Genomic DNA, 23,019 nt, shown 5'->3' with positions numbered 1-23,019 from the left:
ATATTAGTCGGGGACTTTTTACCCCGGGCTCGGAGTTCTCAGAGGGCTCGGACTCGAGAGTAATTCCGAAAAGTTTTATGGAAAGGGCCCGCATTTTTTTTATCTTGTTCAGCTCCTCCTTCGATGCCGTCTTTATCTCGTCAATCGTAGCGTAGCGTCGTCCTTTCATGGGTCTCTGAACCGAAACTTATGAAGAAGAAAAAGTTGCAGAGGGCCAGATCTGGGGAATACGGTGGCTGTATCATCATTGGTGTGTTGTTTTTGGCCAAAAAGTCGCGCACAAGCAACGATGTGTGGGCAGGGGCGTTATCGTAATGGAAGAGCCAATTTTTGTTCTTCCACAAATCTGGGCATTTCTGGCGGATTGCTTGGTGCAAGTTACGCATAACTTGCAGGTAATATTCTTTATTGACCGTTTTACACTGGGGCAAAAACTCTTGATGCACAACGCCCCTGCAATCGAAGAAAACGGTAAGCAAAACTTTTGGTCTTGGTTCGTGCGACAGCTTCCATTGAGATAATTGAGCTTTGGTTTCCACATCATAACCATAAACCCACGATTCGACACCAGTTATGATGCTTTGGAGCAAATTTGGGTCGTCGCGGACAGAGTCCAACATCTCATTAGCAATGTTCATCCGATGCTGCTTTTGGTCGAAATTGAGTAGTTTTGGCACGAATTTTGCCGCGATCCGTCTCATGCCCAAATCATTGAAAAAAATCGAATGGTACGAGCCAATCGATATGTATAGGTCCTCAGCAACTTCTCTAACGGTGATTCGACGATTGGCCAATACCATTTCCTTCACTTCATAAATTTTTTCGTCAGTTGTTGAAGTGCTCGGGCGTCAGGCACCGGAACGCTTTTCGTCGTTCACATCTTCTCGGCCTTCGGAGAACATTTTTTACCACCGATACACGTTGCTTTGGTCCAAAGTAGCTTTTGCGTATGAAACAGTCAACATTCGGAATGCATCCGCGCACTTAATTTCGTTTCTCACACAAAATTTGAAACAGGTTCTTTGATCCATATTTTTGAATAGGTAAAAATCGAAACCGAGCCGAAACACGTGCAAGCAAAGCAGCTGTCAACAATTAACTGAACATTCAAAATGGCCGAACTCGTAAGCATGAGTGAGAGGCATGAGTACCAACATATCGCCACAAAAAAATCGAAATTCGAATATACGTAACCTGCGAAAATTCAAAATTCGCGATACTTTTTTAGCACACCTCGTATAAGAACAAATGTACGTAAATACATCTGCCGCGATTTTTCGGTACGAATTTTAATGTTTTCTCTGTACTGTGTCTTATCCAAATTTAGAGTTGCCGATATTTTTCCATATTTGGCTACTGTATTGTTTGCATTTCGTCCAGTCGGGACTTGTTATCCCTGTTTTAAGTCCTATAATGTCCTAGGTTTTTTAGAAATTGCCTGGATTATGTCTTGCCGGGATATTTCAAGTCGGGATTATGGAGTGCTCCCATGTTGTTATGCGATTATATTATTTTAGGGTCCATTCTTGAGTTGGTGATGTTGTCATGCAATCGTGGTTTCGTAGCTGGGCTTGTCTGCATAGCTGTGTGTAAATACGTATGTATGTAGATGAATAAATATTTTGTTGATGTAGCTCAATGCATTTACATGTTTGCTAGGCCAATACGCGTGAACTTGCTTATTTTACCTCACGCTCTCTGTGCAGCTTTCAATTTGCTATAAATGCATTTCCATACGCCATCTTTGCCTGTAGCCATGGAAGCATATGCGTTGCTAAACTCTTGCACCAACTCTAATACCTCTCAATAATCGCAGCTGCTTTCTTCCGTGCCGTTTATCCCCTTACTTAAGTTTGTTCGTGCATTGTATGTGTTTATATGTAGTTGTTATGTATGTACATTTATGTATGTATGTATATATTGCCATTTTCATTGTTATTTTTTAACATCCTTCTTTTGACTAACTCTTTGTTTTGTCGGTATGCATTGTTTTTTCATGTTGTTTTCTCTCTTTTTTTCAGGGCTTAGCACAATCTGGCGCCTGGGCTTGTTTCGATGAGTTCAATCGTATTGAATTAGAAGTGCTATCAGTGGTGGCGCAACAAATTCTAACCATTCAACGAGCCATTGGCCGGAAGGTGGTTAAATTTTTCTTTGAGGACACATTACTGCGTTTGGATCCCACATGTTCCATATTCATAACAATGAATCCTGGGTAAGTGCTGACAAAAACTAGGTATATACATATATGTATATATACACACACACATATTCACATACCCTGCAGGGAAAAGCCAAAGTTGCAAGCCACATTCTAACGCAGATACCGGTATTTAATAGAAGGAATCATATGAGCTTGCCATTTACAATAATAATACCAATAGTCACACTTTTCCTAGAATTAGCTCATTTTTATAAGGAAATTTAAGGCTCGTCTTTAGACTCATTAAAATGCATCGTAATGAGAGCATTATGTATAAGTGGATGCTGATGAATATACATACTTATTTGAAAAAAAAAAAACTTGGATACAAGTCTATCAAATAAAGGGTGCACTTAATTAATTATTTTCAAGAAAATTGTTCATTTTATATTATATGTAGTTTCGCATGAAAAGTCAGTAAGATTAGAGAAAGTAAGACTAATATTGAGTAAAGCCATGTCAAGTGATCCTGGAAAATTTCTCTAAGTCACGGATTTTAGGGCAAGATGTCTCGTTGTGTAGTCAAGGTCATGTTAACGCTGTTCTATAAATATTTCGCGCAAATTCCAATTTTAGCAATTGTTATTAACAATCAAAGTTTTAAGCAAGATTAAATTGAAAAATTAATTACTCCAAAACTACAATAGATAATGACGTGAAATTTTGCATACCATTCAAGTATTGTCTGTACTATTTTTCAAGTGTTAATAACTCTTTTTATTGTGACAAATAGATAAATAAATAATAACTTTTTGTAATCAGTTGCATTTTTTCATGTTTTCTTCACGCTGTTAAACAATCGGACTTACGCATAATTGTGCGGAAAATGCTTACCTTCAATAATCTGAAAATAGAATTTTGTACTTTTACTCCATTGCCGAGATATTAACTGTTTAGTAACTTGATGCGCTCGACGGTGGCATTGTTGCCATCAGCTGATGGGTCGCGCGTCGGCTTGAGGGACCGCGCAAACTGAAGCAGCGTGCACGTTTGAACATGCTCGCACAGGATTTATTGCCTATTGACTCAATTCGACACTGCTTTGTGTCAGTTCGATTTAAGTGGTGATTGGTGACAGAGCATATTTGCATATTTCAATATTATTGTATAAAATGCAGAATTAAAAAATCAGAATAAAACAGAAAATCCATACTCAGCTTTTGTGAAAAATATTAAAGACGATTTGCTTAAAAAGAAAAGTATCAACCATAAAATTCAAATTCTCACAACAATTCCAGACAATTGAACCGTGAAAAAAATGTGCGATACATTTTCTGTTTCAAAAAGAATGGCATCGAAATAAAAAATTGAGAAGAAAAAATGGCTTTGCATCTGTGCCAGCTAAAAAACGTCGAAAAAAAATTTCAGACTTGACTGTCGAAAAAGTGCGTAATTTCTACTTATCTGATTATTTAAGTAGGCTGTTACCTTGAATAAAAGACTGCAAAACTGTTTTTAATAACGGTAAAAAAAAGAACAAAAAAGATTGTTACTTTTTATCTGAATGATCTACACGAATAATTTTGAATAGAATACCCTGAGGCATTAATTGGTCTATCAAAATTCAAAGAACTTCGGCCTCGCAAATGCATTGTCGCTGGGCAAAGTGGGACGCACAATGTTTGCGTGTGTAAAACGCATCAGAATGTGGCTTTGAAAATTTAGGGAATCAGGCATGAATTAAAAACATGTAAAGTAAATTTCAAGGAGAATATGGGTAATTTGATAAAACAGTGTGTCTGCGAAAATTCGACGCCCCATTGTTTTTTGCGTGATTGCAAAGCATGTCCCGGAGTATCAGCAGTCATGGAACACATTAAACTAACCTTGACCGAAAATGAAGTTAAACAAATCACATACAGTCAATCCGTGAACACTGACCGGTAACTGCGTAATTAAAAAAATTCCACGTGCCCATGAAGAGTGTTTTGTAAACCTTTATGAGGCGTTCAAAAGCACTTTGTGGGAAGTGGCTAACTAAAAAAATCTGCATTTTCATTATAGTACATCATGCATGATTAAGAATATTTCCATTACAGATGCGATATTGTGCAAGAAACAGAGAAAGCAGCAAAGTTTGTAGAAACGCTTGGTGCCGATTTATCTACAGTCCTTAAACATGATTTTTTATCGAAAATTCAAGCGGCATATTTTGTTGAGAAAAAGAATACTGTATTCAAAGTCGAATTTTTTCAAACGACGATCCTTTGTTTGAAAATACTATCAGCAAATAAAAGTAAAAAAAGTAAATACAACTGTCATATTATGGTTAAAATGTACTATAGTTGGAATCTTTCGGACTTTTAATACAATATGATTATTTTAATGAAATTAGTTGTACGCTGCTTCAGTTTGCGCGGTCCCTCAAGCCGACGCGCGACCCATCAGCTGATGGCAACAATGCCACCGTCGAGCGCATCAAGTTACAAAACAGTTAATATCTCGGCAATGGAGTAAAAGTACAAAATTCTATTTTCAGATTATTGAAGGTAAGCATTTTCCGCACAATTATGCGTAAGTCCGATTGTTTAACAGCGTGAAGAAAACATGAAAAAATGCAACTGATTACAAAAAGTTATTATTTATTTATCTATTTGTCACAATAAAAAGAGTTATTAACACTTGAAAAATAGTACAGACAATACTTGAATGGTATGCAAAATTTCACGTCATTATCTATTGTAGTTTTGGAGTAATTAATTTTTCAATTTAATCTTGCTTAAAACTTTGATTGTTAATAACAATTGCTAAAATTGGAATTTGCGCGAAATATTTATAGAACAGCGTTAACATGACCTTGACTACACAACGAGACATCTTGCCCTAAAATCCGTGACTTAGAGAAATTTTCCAGGATCACTTGACATGGCTTTACTCTATTGTTACAATATCTCTGTTTAAGCTTTAAAACGACAAAACAAATAATTATGGCACACCTACATACCTATCAATGTAATATTCATCATTTTTTAAACGACTTAGGAAGTTTTTTGCAAGTACTCTAATCAATTTTATATTCTGCCTATTCGCGAAAAAATTCTCGCATCAAGCGGATACATAAAATATAATATGTGAATCCAAAATTTAACTACAATAGTATTAATATCATTAATTAATAAATAAATTTAACTAGCACTAATTTATATTTATAGTGAGTACCTTAAACTTTATTTCTTTATTCGTTTTTTAAAGAATTTGTTTTCATTTTTTAGGAATTACTTTAGTGTAAGCATAGATCATTGATTTTATAGAGAAGATTCAGGAACGAATCGGCATGTTAAATATCAAATGCTAACAAAACGCGGCTACGAAATTTTTATAATTCGACTCGACTGGAGAAAAGTTAACATACGAGAGTTAACATATAGTACATAGTCGAGCGTAGTCAAGAAAATTATTGCAAAGAATGCTAATGTTAATTACCCCTCACAACACAGCTCATATGAATATCTTCATACAAGAATTTAAGAGTAAATATGATATCAGGTCAGCCCATAAGTTCGTGCGTTTTTTAAAGGTGGTTTTAAAATTAATAAAAAAGATGCTTAAAGTATTTATTAATCAATAATATATTATCCTTCATTATTTACAATGTCTTCCTAACGTTTAGGCTATTTTTTAATTCCCTGCTTCCCCTTCGATATCCCTTTTTATAGCTTCTTTTGAGGAGTAGTTCTTGTTACTCATATGGAATTGAAGTCCACGGAAAAGGTGATAATCACAAGGTGCATTAGCTCCCATTCGAGCTCGTTCAGCGTGCCCAATGTTTGTCTTGCGGTATGAGGTCCTGCGTTGTCGTGGTGAAACAAAACTTTCAGTCTATTCACTAAAGAGGCCGATTTTTTATAAGTACCTCATTCAGGTAATTATAATCAGCAGTTATCGTCTGGTTTGGTTCCAGAAGTTCATAATAAACAATACCGGCCATATCCCACCAAATAGACAGGAGAATCTTCTTGGGGTGAAGACCATCTCTAGGGGTCGGTTCTGGTGTTTCATCTTTATCTAACCATAGGCGTTTGCGAACAGGATTATTGTAAATGACCCATTTTTTCATCACAAGTAACGATACGGTTCATAAAAATTTCATTTTCAAGCCGTTGCAGCAGCTGAGAACACACACTCACTCTCTGCTGAAGTTTGGCGACGGAAAGTCTACGCGGAACCCATTTTTCCAGCTTTGAAACCTTTCCCCATTGAACCAGCTGCCTGTGAACTGTTCCATGCGATGAATTGAACCTCTGAGCTATCATATCAACTGTCAAATTTGGCTCAGCTTCCACGAGTTCGAGCAAGGCGTCGGAGTTAAAGACTTCAGGACGACCAGCGCGCGGCGCATCCTCCACGTTGCAGTTACCACTTCGGAATTTTGAAAATCACTTTTGCGCAGTCCTTACACTTACGGTAACCTCTCCGTGAAGGGTTTTTATTTCTGCAGCAGCAGTTGTTGCATTTTTACCACTTTTATAAAAAAATACAAAATATGCCTCGAAGATTCCATTTTATTTTTTAACAACACGTGATGCTATTCGCGATTAAAATCACTTGTTGAATGCACAACATATCAAAGAAAATATAAATAGTTCCGTTATATTCCGCGAATAATTTTTTGTATGCAAAAATCGTACAAAAGTGAAATTATGGGTAAATACGCACGAACTTATGGACTGACCTGATAATAGAATATTTGGAATAGGTGCTGTTTCTTATATTTTTACTTTTTTAGTTATGTTAGAATCATATTGGATTATTTTTTGATTGGCTAGTACGAACTGGTATTTTGCTAATGCATGCCCGCCTATTGACATTCCGTAGGGCATCGCCGTGTTAAAAATACCATTTGACAACATGAGAAAAAGATAAAATACGAACTGGTTCAGGTGAAAAATGAATTGGTAGATTCAAGTTCACAAATAGTTCTTTTTACTGCAGGGTATGTACATGCATATTTACGTATAAATCTACTTTTGTATTTGAAGGTAACTTTATCGTTTACTTCACACGAGTTGGAGTAAATAGGCGCCAGTATATATATTGTCTTAGCTCTTGTTGTTGTAATTGTGTAGCAAGTAAATCCGCATTGTGGTTATTTACATGTCCCTTACTTATCCCACTCGCAGTTGCAGGGTTTTTTCTTTTTCTTTGAGTCATTCAAACTCTTTATGTGGTTTTTACACTCCAATTTGTTCACGCAATCAGCGGCTTGTGCTGCGGATGGTATTGGTTTTGTCGAGAACATGCATACTGTATGTATGCATTTGTGTATGCGTGTATCATGCACACTTATGGAGCAGGTGTTTCATCTATAAGCCAGAAAAATATGTAAAGTATGTATGCATGTAAATACAAGTACAAACATCATTCAGGACGTGGACATCAAGCTTGCTTTAGATAGCAACTGTGCATACATTTTAAGTAGCACCCACTTTTTTTCAATCCAGTTTACTTTCTTGTAAAAGTTCTTTAATATCACTGTTACTTCAAAAGCGCGTCGTTACATTTTTACATCGATATCAATTCAATGAAAATAGTAGTGGACTAACTTTTTAAAATTTTCAACGTTAATTCTCAACAACATACATATGTGTATTAACAAGCAGGTGTTCTCAACTTAGATGGAGAGAGTCTCTAAATATAATATTAATTGGAGAAACTAGTAATCCTCTACTTGACCTCAAAGCAATTGGTATCAAATGATATAATCGTTTTTCTCCTTATATTTTTCGTTTGCTTTCTTATTTAATTCAATAAATTCAATACATGTTTAAATTAAAAATTTATTATATATAGTAAATTAAAAAGTGATGAGTTATATTAAATATGCAACAAAATTAGTTTCGACTTCTACATTTCATGGAAATTAAAAATTGCATGTTATTCGCAAGGCAACTTTATAAGAATGTTATTTATAGAAAATCTCTTAAGGAAAATTTCTTTGTCGATAAAGAAAGATTTATTGTCAACGTTTTTACTGCAAAATATATTTTCTCCATGTGAAATGTATGAGAAACTTCAAAGCTCTGGCAACACCATTAAATATAAACCTATTTTAAAATTGAAAACAGGGGTATTTTTTCCATTTTCTATAATTTGGGTGGGGTGGTTGGAAAAACTTTTTTCTGCGACCACCCTACAAGTAGTATAACCCTTAAAATACTTATCGCAAAATCATATCGCAGAATATCGGTATTTTGACTATCACTACTGGAGCCGTGTAGTTAAAATCTTGCTACACTTATTATGAAAAAAGAAAACAAATGAAAAGAAATATAGCATTGTTACATTCGAATCAAAAATAAGCAACACACACATGCACCAAGTCTTATTCAGTCGAGATACACACATTTACTCAAAAGTAAGAGTGGCATGACCAATTTTTCAAAATTTTGCTTGCGCATTTCTTTTTCTGGGCTTATCAGTTGAAACTAAATGTGAGTAGTTCTGCTTCATTTATGACAGAAATATCACCATTTTTTCCGTGGTACAAATTGCCGTTACGCGGAGGTTGGCTGTAGGAGCTGGAATAACCCCAATCTTGCCGATTTTCAATACCAAACTTCCTTGGGTTTGAGGTAAAATGTACACCAAAACATAATAAATCTTTCTCGAGTTATCACGCGCACGGACAGGCATGATTTTATCGACTTCTCTCATCACTCTGAGAATTTTGGTATATGCAGTCTGTCTTATAGAAGTGGGACCGCTATAACTTCGAGCCTATTTGAGCAATTCGATCCTTACAAACTGCATTATATGGGTTTATAATATTTGTTCTATTTAAAATATTCAATGAAATGTACCGTTACCAAAATCCAAGATCGACTAGTCCTTCGCAGCTTCTGTTCACCAAAACTGCATTCATTTTGGCGTTAAACACAAATAAACGACTAAACACTCTTTCGGAGAAGCATCCCATACATGAATCTTAACTGACTGCTGTGATGTGTGATAATAAGAATAAACGACTTCGAATTGCGCCTTTGGATACATTCAAATTACTTTTCCTTAAAACTTATTTTTCCTAAAACTTTTTTTCTGGGTCTCATCCGCGGAAGTGGTCTTCTTCGGTGTACCTTTGCACTCATTTATTTATGAACGTCTTCGACTTCTTCAAATATTTTTCTGCCGATAATGGTGACATTTTTGTACATTTACGTTACATAGGAACACTGCTTCAAATCAGATTTCATACGCGGAACTCATTTATAAAATACTCACAACACTAACGAATTGCGCAACGCATATTGCGAAAAGGATACACCTAAGTAGCAGCATTCAAATGTGTTTATAACGGAACTCTAAGTTTGATGTTTTCCGGTCATGCTTCTATTGACAGTTTGTATATCTCTATACCTATTTTAAGTCTTTAATGCTGTTACATACCTCCGTTACAATAAGTGGAGAAAAATCCCATGTACTCGTATTTAAATTTAGTGAAGCTTAAAATTTAATGAATGAATATTCAACCTGTGATGGCATCATATGATGTGATCATGTGATGATATCATGCGATAAGATCAGATGATATGATGAAGTGATAAAACTTTACAATATGATAAAATCGTGGGAATAAATCATGTGATCTGATCGTATGTTTAGATCTGTTGCTCATATGAAGATCCCTTTCTTACATAAAGGCTTTTCTCATTTGAGTCACTCTAAAAAAAATTATAAAGGGTGGTTAAGTTTGAAGGGCCGGTATTGATTTTGAATAAAATACAATTTTTTTAGGAAATTATTGTCCTTTCCCTTTATTATGATAATGTTGGTACGGCTCAATTAAATTTTTTGCGCAAAAGAGCCATTGTTTGGTTAGCTGTGTGACAAGTGGCACCGTCCTGTTGAATCCACATATCGCCCACATCCATATCTTCCAATTCGGGCCATAAAAAGTTCGTTATCATCTTACGATAGCGAACACTATTCACAGTAACTGCCTAACCGGCCTCATTTTGGAAAAAATACGGCCCAATGATGCCGCCGGCCCATAAGCCGCACCAAACAGTCACTCTTTGTGGGTGCATTGGTTTTTCGGCAATCACTCTTGGATTATCATTCGCCCAAATGCGGCAATTCTGCCTATTGACGAATCCACTGAGGTGAAAATGCGCCTCAACACAGAAGATGAATTTTTTTCACGAAGTGCATGATATGCATTTTGATTTGAACACCCGTTTCAAATTGAGTTAGTCTGGAATTGAAAAATATTAAATGAAATGCACAAAAAAACTTGACGTTTAGGTGTGGTTTACATTCAACATCGGCCTTTGAAATTTAACCACCCTTTATAATAATAGTTTTCGGCATATACTTATAATAATATATTTGACAGGTATGAGTGCCAATTGTATAACGAAGACATAAAGACAATAATTTCATATGTATGTATAACTTAATATTTTCTTATAAGGGTTCTTAGAATTAAGACGAAGTAGCTAGCATACTAGACAATGCAACCAGTATTAATCTGTTGTAACAGGTATTTACTGATAAGCTGTGCTGGTGCTGATTAATGCTGGTAAATTTTGCGACTTGTTTTTTTTTTTTTTGAAATTATGTGTTCTTAATATCTCGTTGAAATATTGTTATTGTAATAATTAAACAAAAAAACATAGATATTAATACAATAGAACAAGTTTAAGAAAATGCTCTTTAAACTTCACATTTATTTCTTATATTTTCCTATTTCAAGGATGTTTAGTGCTCGGTACCACTCACTGTATTTTCCGAAAACGCTCAAAAGCACACGAAGTTATATTGTCTCTGTTGGGAGTAGGATTTCTCACAAGGGTCTTCACTCTGTCCTTGGCCACTCTTATCATCCCTGAAAAGTTTAAAGCAGGGAGAGTGGTCCCACTACTGCAACCTGGGAAACCCGCCAACCAAGGGGAATCTTATAGTCCGATAACTCTCCTTTCCCCAGTAGTGAAGACACTTGAAGCCCTCCTACTCCCACTCTGAACGATACACCTGGCCCCAGCCCCACATCATCACGGCTTCCGACGAGTGCATTGTGCCACCACTGCACTCACCGCCATAAACGCCCAGATAAACCGCGAGCTTAACCACAACCGCCCCTGCGAGAGGACTGTCCTAGTAGCGTTGGACTTAAAGAAGGCTTTCGACACAGTCAGCCATTCCACGCTACCCGATGGCATTTATCAGTCGACACTCCCGCCAGGGCTGAAGAGGTGGTCCGCAAACTACCTGAGCGGTCGTCACTCGTCAGTGATTTTTCGAGATCAAACATCAAAGCAGAGGAAGATAAAGCAAGGTTTACCGCAGTGTGGTGTCCTTTCTCCCTTGCTGTTCAACTTCTACATCTCGAAGCTCCCCCAACCACCAGCGGTAGTCTCCCTGGTCTCCTGCTCTAATGACTGTATGATAATGGCGTCGGGCAATGACATCGATGGCCTGTGTTCCGCTTTTTCACTGCGAGGAATCTCCAACTTTCCCCCACCAAGTCCATGGCGACCCTCTTTACCACCTGTTCAAAGGAGGACCAGCTGTCCCTTAAGGTAAAAGTCGACGACACACTAATTCCGACGGTAAACAACCTCAAAATTTTAGGTGTAACCTTCGACAGTTTGCTCTCCTTCTCAGCGCACACAACCGCAATTGCCACTAAAGTCCAAAATCGCAACAAGGTCCTCAAATCGCTTGCCGGTAGCAAAGACAAAGAACTGTTGCTTTCGACATTTAAGGCAATTGGTCGGCCGGTTCTGTACTATGCTGCGCCTGTCTGGTCGCTTGGAACTAGTAACACACAGTGGATAAAGCTACAAACATGCCAAAATACTGCCATTTGGACAGCCACCGGTTGCCTCCCGATGCCCCCTGTTGAACACCTTCACAACGAGGCACAAATGCTCTCAGTAATGGAGCATAACAAACTGCTCAGCAAGCAGTTCCTGCTGGGATGTTACCGTAAGTTTCACCCCTGCAGACACCTACTTGAGCCTGAGCCGCCTCCCAGGCACGTCAGGAAACACCTCTTAAACTACGCCGACGAAATCCAGGACTGACCGCAATCTACTGGACCTGACAGTGCTTAGGCTGTCAATAAACGACATTCACCGGGAGACCGTCACCACCATCTTAAGCTCCCGTCCTGTGAATGCCGTAATCGGAGTCCAACCACCACCTATTGCAGATAAAGAGCTCCAGCTTCCTCGTGAGACACGTGTAATACTGGCACAATCACGTTCTGGATATTGTAGCAGGTTAAACTCCTACTTATCCAGAATCGACCCCGACATACCAAACATATGTCCGGCATGTGAAGACACCCCGCACGACACTAACCACCTTTTCACATGCCCTCTAAAACCGACTCATCTAACAGCCCTCTCCCTCTGGACCCAATCCGCCGAAACAGCATGTTTCCTTTAGATGAGCTAGACGAAGACAACCGGTGATATACCCTACACTGGCGGGGCTACTATTACTGTTAACAAACAAACAAACAAATTTTGTCTCTGTTAGCTACTTATCTAAGCTTTTTTACCAATTCTTCTTTTTCGAATTTTGCCCGCTCTTCCATTCATAACTGGAATAATGAGCATCTCACTCTACAAAAGTACTTCCGTCTGAAAAGCCCTTTAGGCACACGCATAACAAATTGCGGCATTGCTGCCAATGGTTTTACAAGAGGATTCTGTGTTTTTCAAACTGTAGTGATTTTTTCCCCAATTATAAAATACCATTTGTCGGGATTGCTTGCATTTTTTTTCGAAGTTGCCACTATGGTTTGGTAGCCGTGTCGCTTACTGTTTCGTTACCGATTATGCTACGTACTAAATAAAACCTTTGCATTCTTTTTTCTCTCATACGACTAAAAGTGGGTATAATTGGAAGCAAAAATAATACAAATTCTGTCTACTGCAACTGCTGCATAGTAACTTTGATAACAAACCTATCGCATTGAGCAATGTCGCGCTTTTGCTTGCCCAGTGGCTTTTGCATGTATGGTTTGTACATTCATAAGTACGATGTGCATGTGGATTTCAAAATTATACCCTGTAGGGAATAGTGGAATCCATCATAAATGTGGAGCGAACTGGAAATTGGTTGAATACAGTTTGTTTGAGTTGTTTTTTTTTTTTTGCTGAAATGAGAGGTGTTCACTGTAAAGGGATAGTTTTTCTTTGCGTTACACAAGTTGGTGAAATTTGAGGGTATCGTTAAGGTGGAGGTATCGAGGCAAAAATAAATACCTATGGCTTTGAAGTGCTCAAAAGCAGTGATAAAAAATGTTTGTCTACCGAAGGCTTCAAAGCAACTTACAGAATACTTTCCCGAAAATATTTCGCATTTATCTTTACGACAGGCTCGATCAAAACGATTGGAGAGCGCCCATCTGCGGTTACACCGGCCCAAACCATTACCTGGCAGGTGCTGTCTCCTGGTGGCCAATCGATGACTCAAATTCTGGCATGAACGGTCGGTCAAATAAACCCTATCGGTTTGGGAGTTTACGAATTGTTCAAAATTGAAAAATTTTCTCGCCAGAAAACACAATATTCGGAAATTGACCGCTTTCGGCCAAGCGAAGCAACTACTTCGCTCTCTCAAGTCTGACTTGTTGCTGCTTTGGTGTGAGATCATGCGCCTTTTGGATCTTGTAAGGATTGACTTTGAGATCATTTTCCAGTATGCGGCGGATGCTATGGTCAGATATTTTTAGTTCCTTCACCATTTGATTGGCACTTCGCTCAAGTCGCTTCTTCACTTTTTGAACCATTTCACGTGACGTTGCAGTCTTTTGATGACCACCTCTATGAAGTTTCGCGATGCTACTAGTATCATTGTAACGAGCAATGGTGCTTTAAGGTGCTCGAGTTCACGAATAATTGCTGGTTGTGATTTTCCAGCCAATCATAATGCAATCACACTATTACGTTTGAAATCCATTACTGATTTCCATTTTTCGCGTTTACTCTAGGTAAAATGCTTCCGCGCGCTTGTAAACAAAACTCTGGCCTGTTACACTTCGAGTGCCGGACCCTGTAATAAATACTGGTTACCAATATTAATTGGCTTACAAGGTGGCATAAAATTGTTCATCCAATTTTGTTTTTAAATAACTTTTTTACTAAATAAAATTCTATTATTTTGAGTGATGGAAATTTTTATTTTGGCCCCCCTTGCTTAAATGCTTGTATCCTGCAGCTGCGATGTGCAATAATTAGAAACCTTCCAATTCGATGGCTACGGTGATTGCACCACTTTTGAACCGACTTTGAACGGCAATTGTTTTTATAAGGAGCTTTTTTCTTGGCAGAAATACACTCAGAGGTTTGTCATTGCCTGCCGCTTTTAAAACTTTTTGTATAACGCCTGGCATTTTGTTAATATTACTTCCATATTTCCTAATTCACTAACACCTCATAAAATTGTTTGCAACTGATTTTTCTGCATGGATACGCTGTGCTCATTTACATGCCCTAACCATCCAACAATGAAAAAAGAAGTTACTTAGTTACAGTTAGTTTTGCCTCACATATACTTTGCATTCCTGTCTTTTAGTCAGTAGTTTCTTTGGGGCTTTATGTGCAAATTTTGGTAATATAAATTTCCCAAACTGGCATTTACCGTATCTGTTCGTTTTAGAACATTTGGTTACAAGCGCAATTTTTTTTCTTTTGCTCCTGTTTGCCCATGTTTTAATCTTGATGGCATTCATCTTTCAATAGCCATTTGCAATATCTGTTATGTTCAACTCACAGCCTGAGGATAAACAACGGAATAAGAGGTAATACTTTGAATAGATACGTAGATAGATCTATTGTTTTTCATGAATTTGAATATTCTTTTTTTGAAATTTCATTACATTTTGCTCAAATTTTGCAGCTATAAAGAAAATTGTGAATGTACATTCCACTTGCATAAAATATAGAAGATATGAAAGAAGTGAAAGTTTTCTTAAAATAATAGGTATACTGTTGGTCATCCTGGAGTATTTAATTTATTTCAATCCCAATACCTTACAGTGTTACACTATTTTGTTGGAAAATATTCAAGGTAACTTTAATGATTAAAATACACTTTACAAGCAAAATATTGGCATACTGAATACCGTAAATATCATCACGTCTCATCAAAGGACAGCCAAAATCTGTATTGAAATCAATGGGATTGCAATGAGTATCTTAAGCAAATTAATTTGTTTCACTTTTCATGGACTTCAACCAAATTATCGTGAAGAACAAATTCATCGTTTATTGTACAATAAGGCTTTATCTTATCAATCGAGAATTGTGCCCGATTTTTCGGTGCCAAGATAGTCGAGTCTTTTAACCCATTTGAATTACCAGGTATAGCTGGAATTTTTCCAACAATGCTCCAAAAGATGAGTAATTTGTTGGTCCTATGGCTAAAACTGATAGACACAGGATGTCTGAGGTTTGACTATGTGCCTGTAGTCTGGAGAGAAGCCAAGGTTGTGTTTATACCGAAAGCAAGGAAAGCAACCCCACACTCTCAAAGAAATTTAGGCCTATCAGTGTGACCTCATTCCTTCTGTAGACGCCCGCCTCAGAGATAAAAGGTCAGATTTAATGCCTAAGGCTTAACCCGCATATACTAAGGGCAGAGCATAGAGACTGCATTACACCCACTAGTGTTAGCTGTAGAGAAAGCTCTAGGCAATAAAGAACATGCTTTAAGAGTTTTGTAAACATTAGTGGAGCATTCAATAATGTGTGGAGAGAAGCTAATTTAAGAAGCAAATACAAAACATGCTTTTATAGATTGTAGAATGCTAAGAGCGGAATAGTAGGAAGCTAAGCCAGTGAGGATTCGCCACATGGTGGCATTCTATTGCCACTTATTTAGTAACAGGCAAATACCTAAACACCGTGAGTAACACACTCGAACAGTGCGCCAACGGGCCACTCAGGCAGGCCTGGGGATAAACGCTGACAAAAGGGATATGATACTTTTTACTAGACGGTACAAGATCCCATATTGGCACCACCCGAAGGTAAACTAGAGTCGATGCTGGGAGTTGCATGGGGTCTATCTCCTTCTATATGTATTGGGGCTACTCAGCTGTAGTAAAGCCAATATTACTCTACGGTGCTCTAATGTAGTGGGGTGCGTAAAGAAAAACGACACTCAAAATATGTATGAAAAATATTCGAAATCTTTGTGCACTCTGCACTACAGGGGCAATGAGTACTCGAACGGCAGCGCTTGTAAGAATAATTAACCTGTCACCGATTGGCATTGCATTAAAATGTCTAGCAGCTAAATTAGCTGTAAGACTGAACTCAACGGGTGAATTTGCTTGTAAGACATGCAGATATACATAGCTCAACAGGTATCAGTTATAGGGCGATGTGGATTAAATAACTCCGAAATGCAACTGAATGATGAGACTCCGAACAACAATAAAAGAAGAGGCGTGGAGAAGAGATATGAAACCTAGCTCCAAAACGTTTCATATATTTACTGACGGCATGAAAATGTTTGGACGGAGTAGGTGCAGGGACTTATTGCGCAGAATTAGGCATCAAGCGGCCGTTTAAGCTCCCTGACCACTGGAGCACTTTTCCAGCAAAAGTCTTTGCCGTAGGAACGGCTGCAGAAATAGCATTCGCAAAAACATCGTGCAACTCCAAAATAAATACATATATACATTGATAGTCACAAGCGGTGATAAAGGCAATAAACTAATAAGAAATTTTATCTCAAAACGTTCCTAACAGCAGGGAAGCCAGAGGGCCAATGGCCACAGATAGGCGGCTGCACATCTATTGGGTACCCGAACATACAGGTGATACTTTCCATTTCAATTCAACCGGGCTATTCGGGTCATGTTCTTCGATTTCGATGTAACTGAAATATGTTTGTCTCTGGTCAAAATAATGAGATACGTATTTTTTTGTTCGCCCGAAAAAACTTTTTTTCAAGAGTTATCGAAATTTTGTTTCTCGGCTCAAACTCGATTTTTTTTAATTATATAAGAAAAAAATGTTTTTAAATGCCCATAACTTAGTCAAAAATGAACCGATTTTAATAATTCTGGGTTCAAAATTATCGTAATTACTTACACGAGCGACTTCATGTAGAAACAATTGCAAAAAAGTAGTTGAAATTTTTTTATTATTATTAGCTAGAACCCGAATGAAATGCTTCAGAGCTCTGCAATATGAGAGGTTAGATTGTCTTTCGGGGTTAGAGCCTCAGAGCTTACTTAGATTCGCAAAACAACGCAGGGTTATTGCTATTGTAGAGTACCTTCACTTCACTTTCAATTCAGTCTTAGCCTGGTAGTTGGAAGGCAGTCATTTGCCCTAACTAAATAAAAACAAAAATCTTTTATTTAAAAGGAACCTTTAGTCGGCAGGTTTGCTCTAAAGCTCTTCCCGGGTAATAAAGACTTCTCATGGCGAACCTTTAGTCGGCAGGTTTGCTCTAAAGCTCTTCACCGATAATAAGGACTTTTCACTATAGCCCTACTACAAGGGAACGTAAGGGTGAATCTCCCTCTGGTACCACTTAGGAGCAATACGTGTATGTTATAGCGTCAGCCAGCAATGTCAACCTAACCTAACATACTAATATATACTATATCCGCAGCCAATTTAAGTTTTACTTTAATGTGTGTGTGCATACGTGGTTTGGTCCAGATCACATTTAGTATTTGCCGAGTTATTTTTTTGTTTAATAATTTCTTAGCCCCCGCAATATTAGACATGCAGTGGAAAGAATATCAACCAATCACATCGCCAAACATTGTAAAATCATAATTCTGTTCTAAGTTCAACAATTTCCGTGCCTGATTTTTGCTTTTGATCACGTATTATGTTCATCCTGATTGCATTGTAACATATACTTACACTAAAGTTCATATATCATATTTAAGTATACATATGTACGTATCAATATAAAATATATTTGGCGTAATTTGTAATCTTTTATCCTTCCTTTTTTACGTTTTCATTCGTTTTACAGCTACGCTGGCCGTACAGAACTGCCAGACAATTTGAAAGTGCTCTTCCGTACAGTGGCTATGATGGTACCTGACTACGCTATGATTGGCGAAATTACTCTATACTCGAATGGTTTCGACGAAGCGCGAATGCTAGCACAAAAAATCGTACACACATATAAATTGTGTTCCGAACAGTTGTCATCACAATCGCACTATGATTACGGTAAGTACACACACTTGAACACATTTGCTAATAATACATCCATTATACGTTCTTGCATGTGTTTGTATAAGTATAATGTACCTTACCTAAAGTGCATGATGTCATATGAGCTGGGAGGTACCTACTCGTACATCGAGTTTTCGACTGACTATCTACGAATGTATTCATTCAGTTGTTTATGATTTGGATTTTTTATTGGAGATGGGGATGGAATCATGTAAAAAAAAACAAAAATTCAATAACAAAAACTGTGTACATATTTTGTGCACTACATACATAGGTACATATCGCACTTGTTACGTTAAAGCGTAACAACTCAAAATTTACAAATTTTAGTTTTTTGGAAGAAAACAATTTACAGTGGTCATCTCTACCCATTGTAAAAATCGTTCAGTGGTTTGTCTAGTCTTTCGTTAAAAAAACCGTCATGACTCTCTCTTTGTTTTCAGAATGACGTCTTTTGTCTCAACTAAAGAGTTACATTTTTAGTTGTCTCCAAGTGTTTGAACAAATTTGTGTCACATAAAGTGTAACATTTTGAATTGTGCCTGTTTACAACCAAACGGTTTGTTTAAAATATACCACTAAGTGTATAAAAAAATTTCAGGAAAAGAGTAACAATTCAAAAATTTGTTATTTTAGCGCAACTACTATACAAATAAGAATGAAACAACCGTTATAATGTTTTTAATGATATTTTCGTGCAGATACATATTTTTTTCCTTGTAATATATTATTAATATTTACGGAAACAGTTTTTCGTCTCTACTGAAAATGTTCAGATTTTGAGTTGTTACGCTTTAACGTAACAAGTGCGATATGTACACGCATACTTGTTTATAGTGCACAAATATATGTACGTATGTTGTTCCATTCAACCGTAGTTGCATATACTAAAGAGTCGAATGGATACCGTCTTCTTTGTCATTCGAAATCGAAATATGAAAGGGATATTGCTGAGTGGTGTTGCATTGGCAAGTTGCGACGAAGTGTTGCATTCACTGATAAAAAAACGAAAGAAAAAAATATCTCAGGAACGGAAGTACATCAGTGGTTGTAGGTGGGATTGTGGAAGTGCGCGCACAAATACGGCTTGCTTTATGATATTATTCCTTTATTGCTTTCTTCCTTTCGTTCGCTCCACATCATTCGCCCCAATTCATACATCCGCCTTAGCTTGATTTTTATTTACTATATTTTTTTATTTGCTTTATCGATTCAGAAAGTGTTCAATATAGAAATATAATATTTTTAAAGATTCAAGGAGTAGAGTATTCTCGTAAAGTATTATTAGGCAGCTTGTGACATATTGCTAATAATTTGATGACTACATATAGACATTAACCTGTACGATCCAAACGTATGTTGACCATTGGTCACAGTACAGGGAATTGGTCAATATGTCGCTCATAGGAGGTAAGGTAACAACATTCAATTTAACATGTGTACTTTTTATTTATTTTTACCTCTTACATTGAATTACCTTCCTTATTCAGGGTTGTTTTTTTTTTTTTTGTTAGTTGTGATCTCGTAACACATCCAACACAACTTATTTTAAATTATTTAGGGTTCACAACATGATAAAGTCTCTAAGGCAATGAATTTGATTACCCACAAGTGTCAATAGCCTTAGCGCTTCTTTGTTCTCTGCGAACACGAAGGCAGATTCGGAAATCTACTGCAAAAGCAGACGTTGAAGTGAAAATAAAATACCTCTAATGTCGTTAAATTTTAATAGATGCAGTTTTGGAGCTGGAATAATGACTTTACACTAACAACACCAAGAAAACAGTACGAAAACTACAGTAGACTTGCTCAATTTTCTTTTGATCTGCTTACTATTTACACATAAATTATTGGGTGTAAAAACTCACAACGCATCTACACAAAAAGTCGCATATCTAATATTTTCTGTCATTAGTGAAACATATAAGTGAATGAAACGAAAATTTATTTCGCTTTTTAGAAAACTCGAAACGCAACGTTCTACTTAAATACGTTCCAAAAAACTTCATGTTGAATACTTAAATGGGTTCATTCATTTAAGTTAAATATTAAATACGGTCAGCTGCGGTGGCTAAATGGGTTGGTACGCGGGTTTACACCGCGCCGTAGGTAACAAATTAGAAATAAATGATTTTAAAAGCGGTCGGTCCTCGGAAGGCTATGGAAAATATCCGAGTGCTTTCCTGACATGAAAAACCAACATAAACATAAATCTATTTACCTCGGCTTAAAACTGTAAGTCCCTCCATTTGTGGAACAACATCAAGAGGCACATCACAAATAGGAGGAGGAGCTCGGCCAAACACCCATTAAAGAATGTACATATAATGGAAATGTCCGCTAAAAAGGACAAATTGATATCTTGACCTCAGAGGGACTTTCAAATTGCCGAATTGCCGTAAAGATTGGTCGAAGTCCAAATGTTTTGGTGTTTTACGTGAAACAAGATGCCTTCTTTGGTAAAAACTACAAGAGCAGAACTGTAATGGCTTCAACACCGAACGAAACTCCCAAAATCCTTAGGGTTGAATCAAATTTCGCTCTTCCAGCAGCAAAACTTAAACAAATGTTGCAGCCAGCAAATCCACCGTTCGAAACGCATCATAAAAGTTACATAAAAACTACCTTTGAATAAATTTCGCCGCCTCGATTGATAGAAAACTCATGGCTTGGAGTTCTATTACAAATAACGATCCCGGTGAATGGAGTAAGAAGTAATGAAAAAGTAGTATTTAGTGATGCAAAGAAGTTCAATCTGGTTGGGCCAGATGGATAGAATTACTATTTCCATGACTTAAGAAAGGAGGGATGGTATTTGAGTCGACATCACAGCCATGAAGGTGGTCTTAAAGTATGGGGAGCAAAATCGTACTGGAGAGTGTTCGAAATGAAAATTGTAGACTACAAGTTGACGGCAAACAGCTATGAAGCTCTATTGAAATCATCTCTCTCTAAGATTCATGAAGCATTTGGATCTATTAACTGGAGCTTTCAACAGGGCAATACACATGTACACACTGCAAGTGTGATCAAAACTTGGATTGCGTCCCAAAACGTTGAAACTTTACTCACATCTGGAAATTGAATATTAAAAATCAACGGAGATGGCTTGCTCGTAAGGTTTATGAGAATGGGCAACAATTTGAAGACGAAAATGCTTTAATTCAAATCATTAAAACGGCCTGGTCTGAAATTTCATTAGGCTATCTGGAACATTTGTACAAATCGATCGTAGCACAAACTATTAAGCAATTGTAAAATGCTCCTAAATTCAGTATTATTTTCTCTTATTTGGTGAATGCCTCTATTCAAGTGAACCAATAAATCAAGCGCAGTTTACAGCTGCTGAGGTTTGTTTATCTGCTGCGAAATACTTACTAGCTTGCATAGTCTCCATAAAAATTATTGCTTCTAATAAAGTGAACCGGACTGTATATTAGTTACATAAGTAGGCGAAAAATTGAATACTAAAAATAAACATAGCTTCTGCAAAATATACAACTATACAATCAACGTGCAAACATTCACATTTCACAGGTTCTATTACTTTCTGTTCCTTAATTATGTTGTGAACTAAATTATAAGTATTTGTATCCTTAAACCTATTAAACAACCTGGCCTTCTATGCTAGGCCTAAAATATGTTTTGTGTTCACGGAAGATTAAACAAAATATTATCATGGACTGACCAAAATTTAGGAGAATACATGGGTACATAACTCTTATTTTTACAGTTCGATCATCTCTCATCTCTCGTTCTTAACGGATCCAAAATATTCTGGTGATTCGTCCAGCAGGAACAAAATCGAGAGTTTTAAATTTCCTAGTTAGCAGCGGAAAAAAATCATTAGTATATGGCATTACTTTTAATTTTTTGAATGCTTTGTCATAAGACTTGGCCAAAATGAAAGAAACAGCCATTAAGTTTAGCTTCGGAACGAAAACGATATGAAAACTTTAACGCGTATTCTTTCAAAATTAGAAAGAATAAGAATGGCGTGAAGGGAAATCTGTTGCTTATATTGTCTATTTCAGAGTTCATACACGAACGCATTATGGCAACGTTGATGCCGAGAAGTGGGTGAGACCGAGAATCTGAAAACTTTTATTTTCCCCGCATATAGTTATGGGCCACCCTAATGTGTGGATGTGTATGCATACATACATTTATTCATATCTATATAAATATATTTTTGGGAGTTTTAAGGAAACGATTTTATTTTGATCAGCCTCTCCAGTTTACAAAGTTTTTTCAAGAATTAAATTACCTCCGTTTTTATATACTAAATATACATATGTATGTACATAAATATATCAAACAAATCTAATGAAATATAGTATAATATTATATACCATACATTAGCGCCTAGAAGTCCATAGAAAAACATCTCCCCAAAAGTGTATTTACACATTCGAAGCACATTTACATAATATCTTATACAGCAGTTTGGGTGATGAATTGGCAAAGTAGAAAATAAATTGCAGAATATTTTTATGTTTATTTTCTTTCTTGCTGCCTGCTAGAAAATGTTAATTTACAAGTTTGACAGTGTCAGTAGCGCGAGTGGGCAAATTGACGGATATACTATACTACTTCGGCACGCTTAGATTTACATATGTACGGAAATATCTCTTTTTTTCGTTTGAA

The 23,019-nt window shown here is 36.9% G+C and overlaps 1 protein-coding gene across 1 annotated transcript in view; it reads left to right on the top strand.

Moving 5' to 3' along the window:
* LOC128862224 (dynein axonemal heavy chain 3) overlaps nt 1-23,019 on the top strand; it is a 279,729-nt gene that overhangs the window by 89,384 nt on the left and 167,326 nt on the right. Inside the window, exons 31-32 of the mRNA XM_054100729.1 lie at nt 2,022-2,215; nt 18,164-18,366. Coding sequence (XP_053956704.1) covers nt 2,022-2,215; nt 18,164-18,366 — 397 coding nt within the window. The remainder of the gene's footprint in view (nt 1-2,021; nt 2,216-18,163; nt 18,367-23,019) is intronic.

The sequence above is a fragment of the Anastrepha ludens genome, chromosome 4 (genome assembly GCF_028408465.1).
Source record: "Anastrepha ludens isolate Willacy chromosome 4, idAnaLude1.1, whole genome shotgun sequence".
Classification (NCBI taxonomy): Eukaryota; Metazoa; Arthropoda; class Insecta; order Diptera; family Tephritidae; genus Anastrepha; species Anastrepha ludens.
Note: the sequence above shows the minus strand (reverse complement) of the source record. Positions and strands in the feature narration are given on the sequence as shown.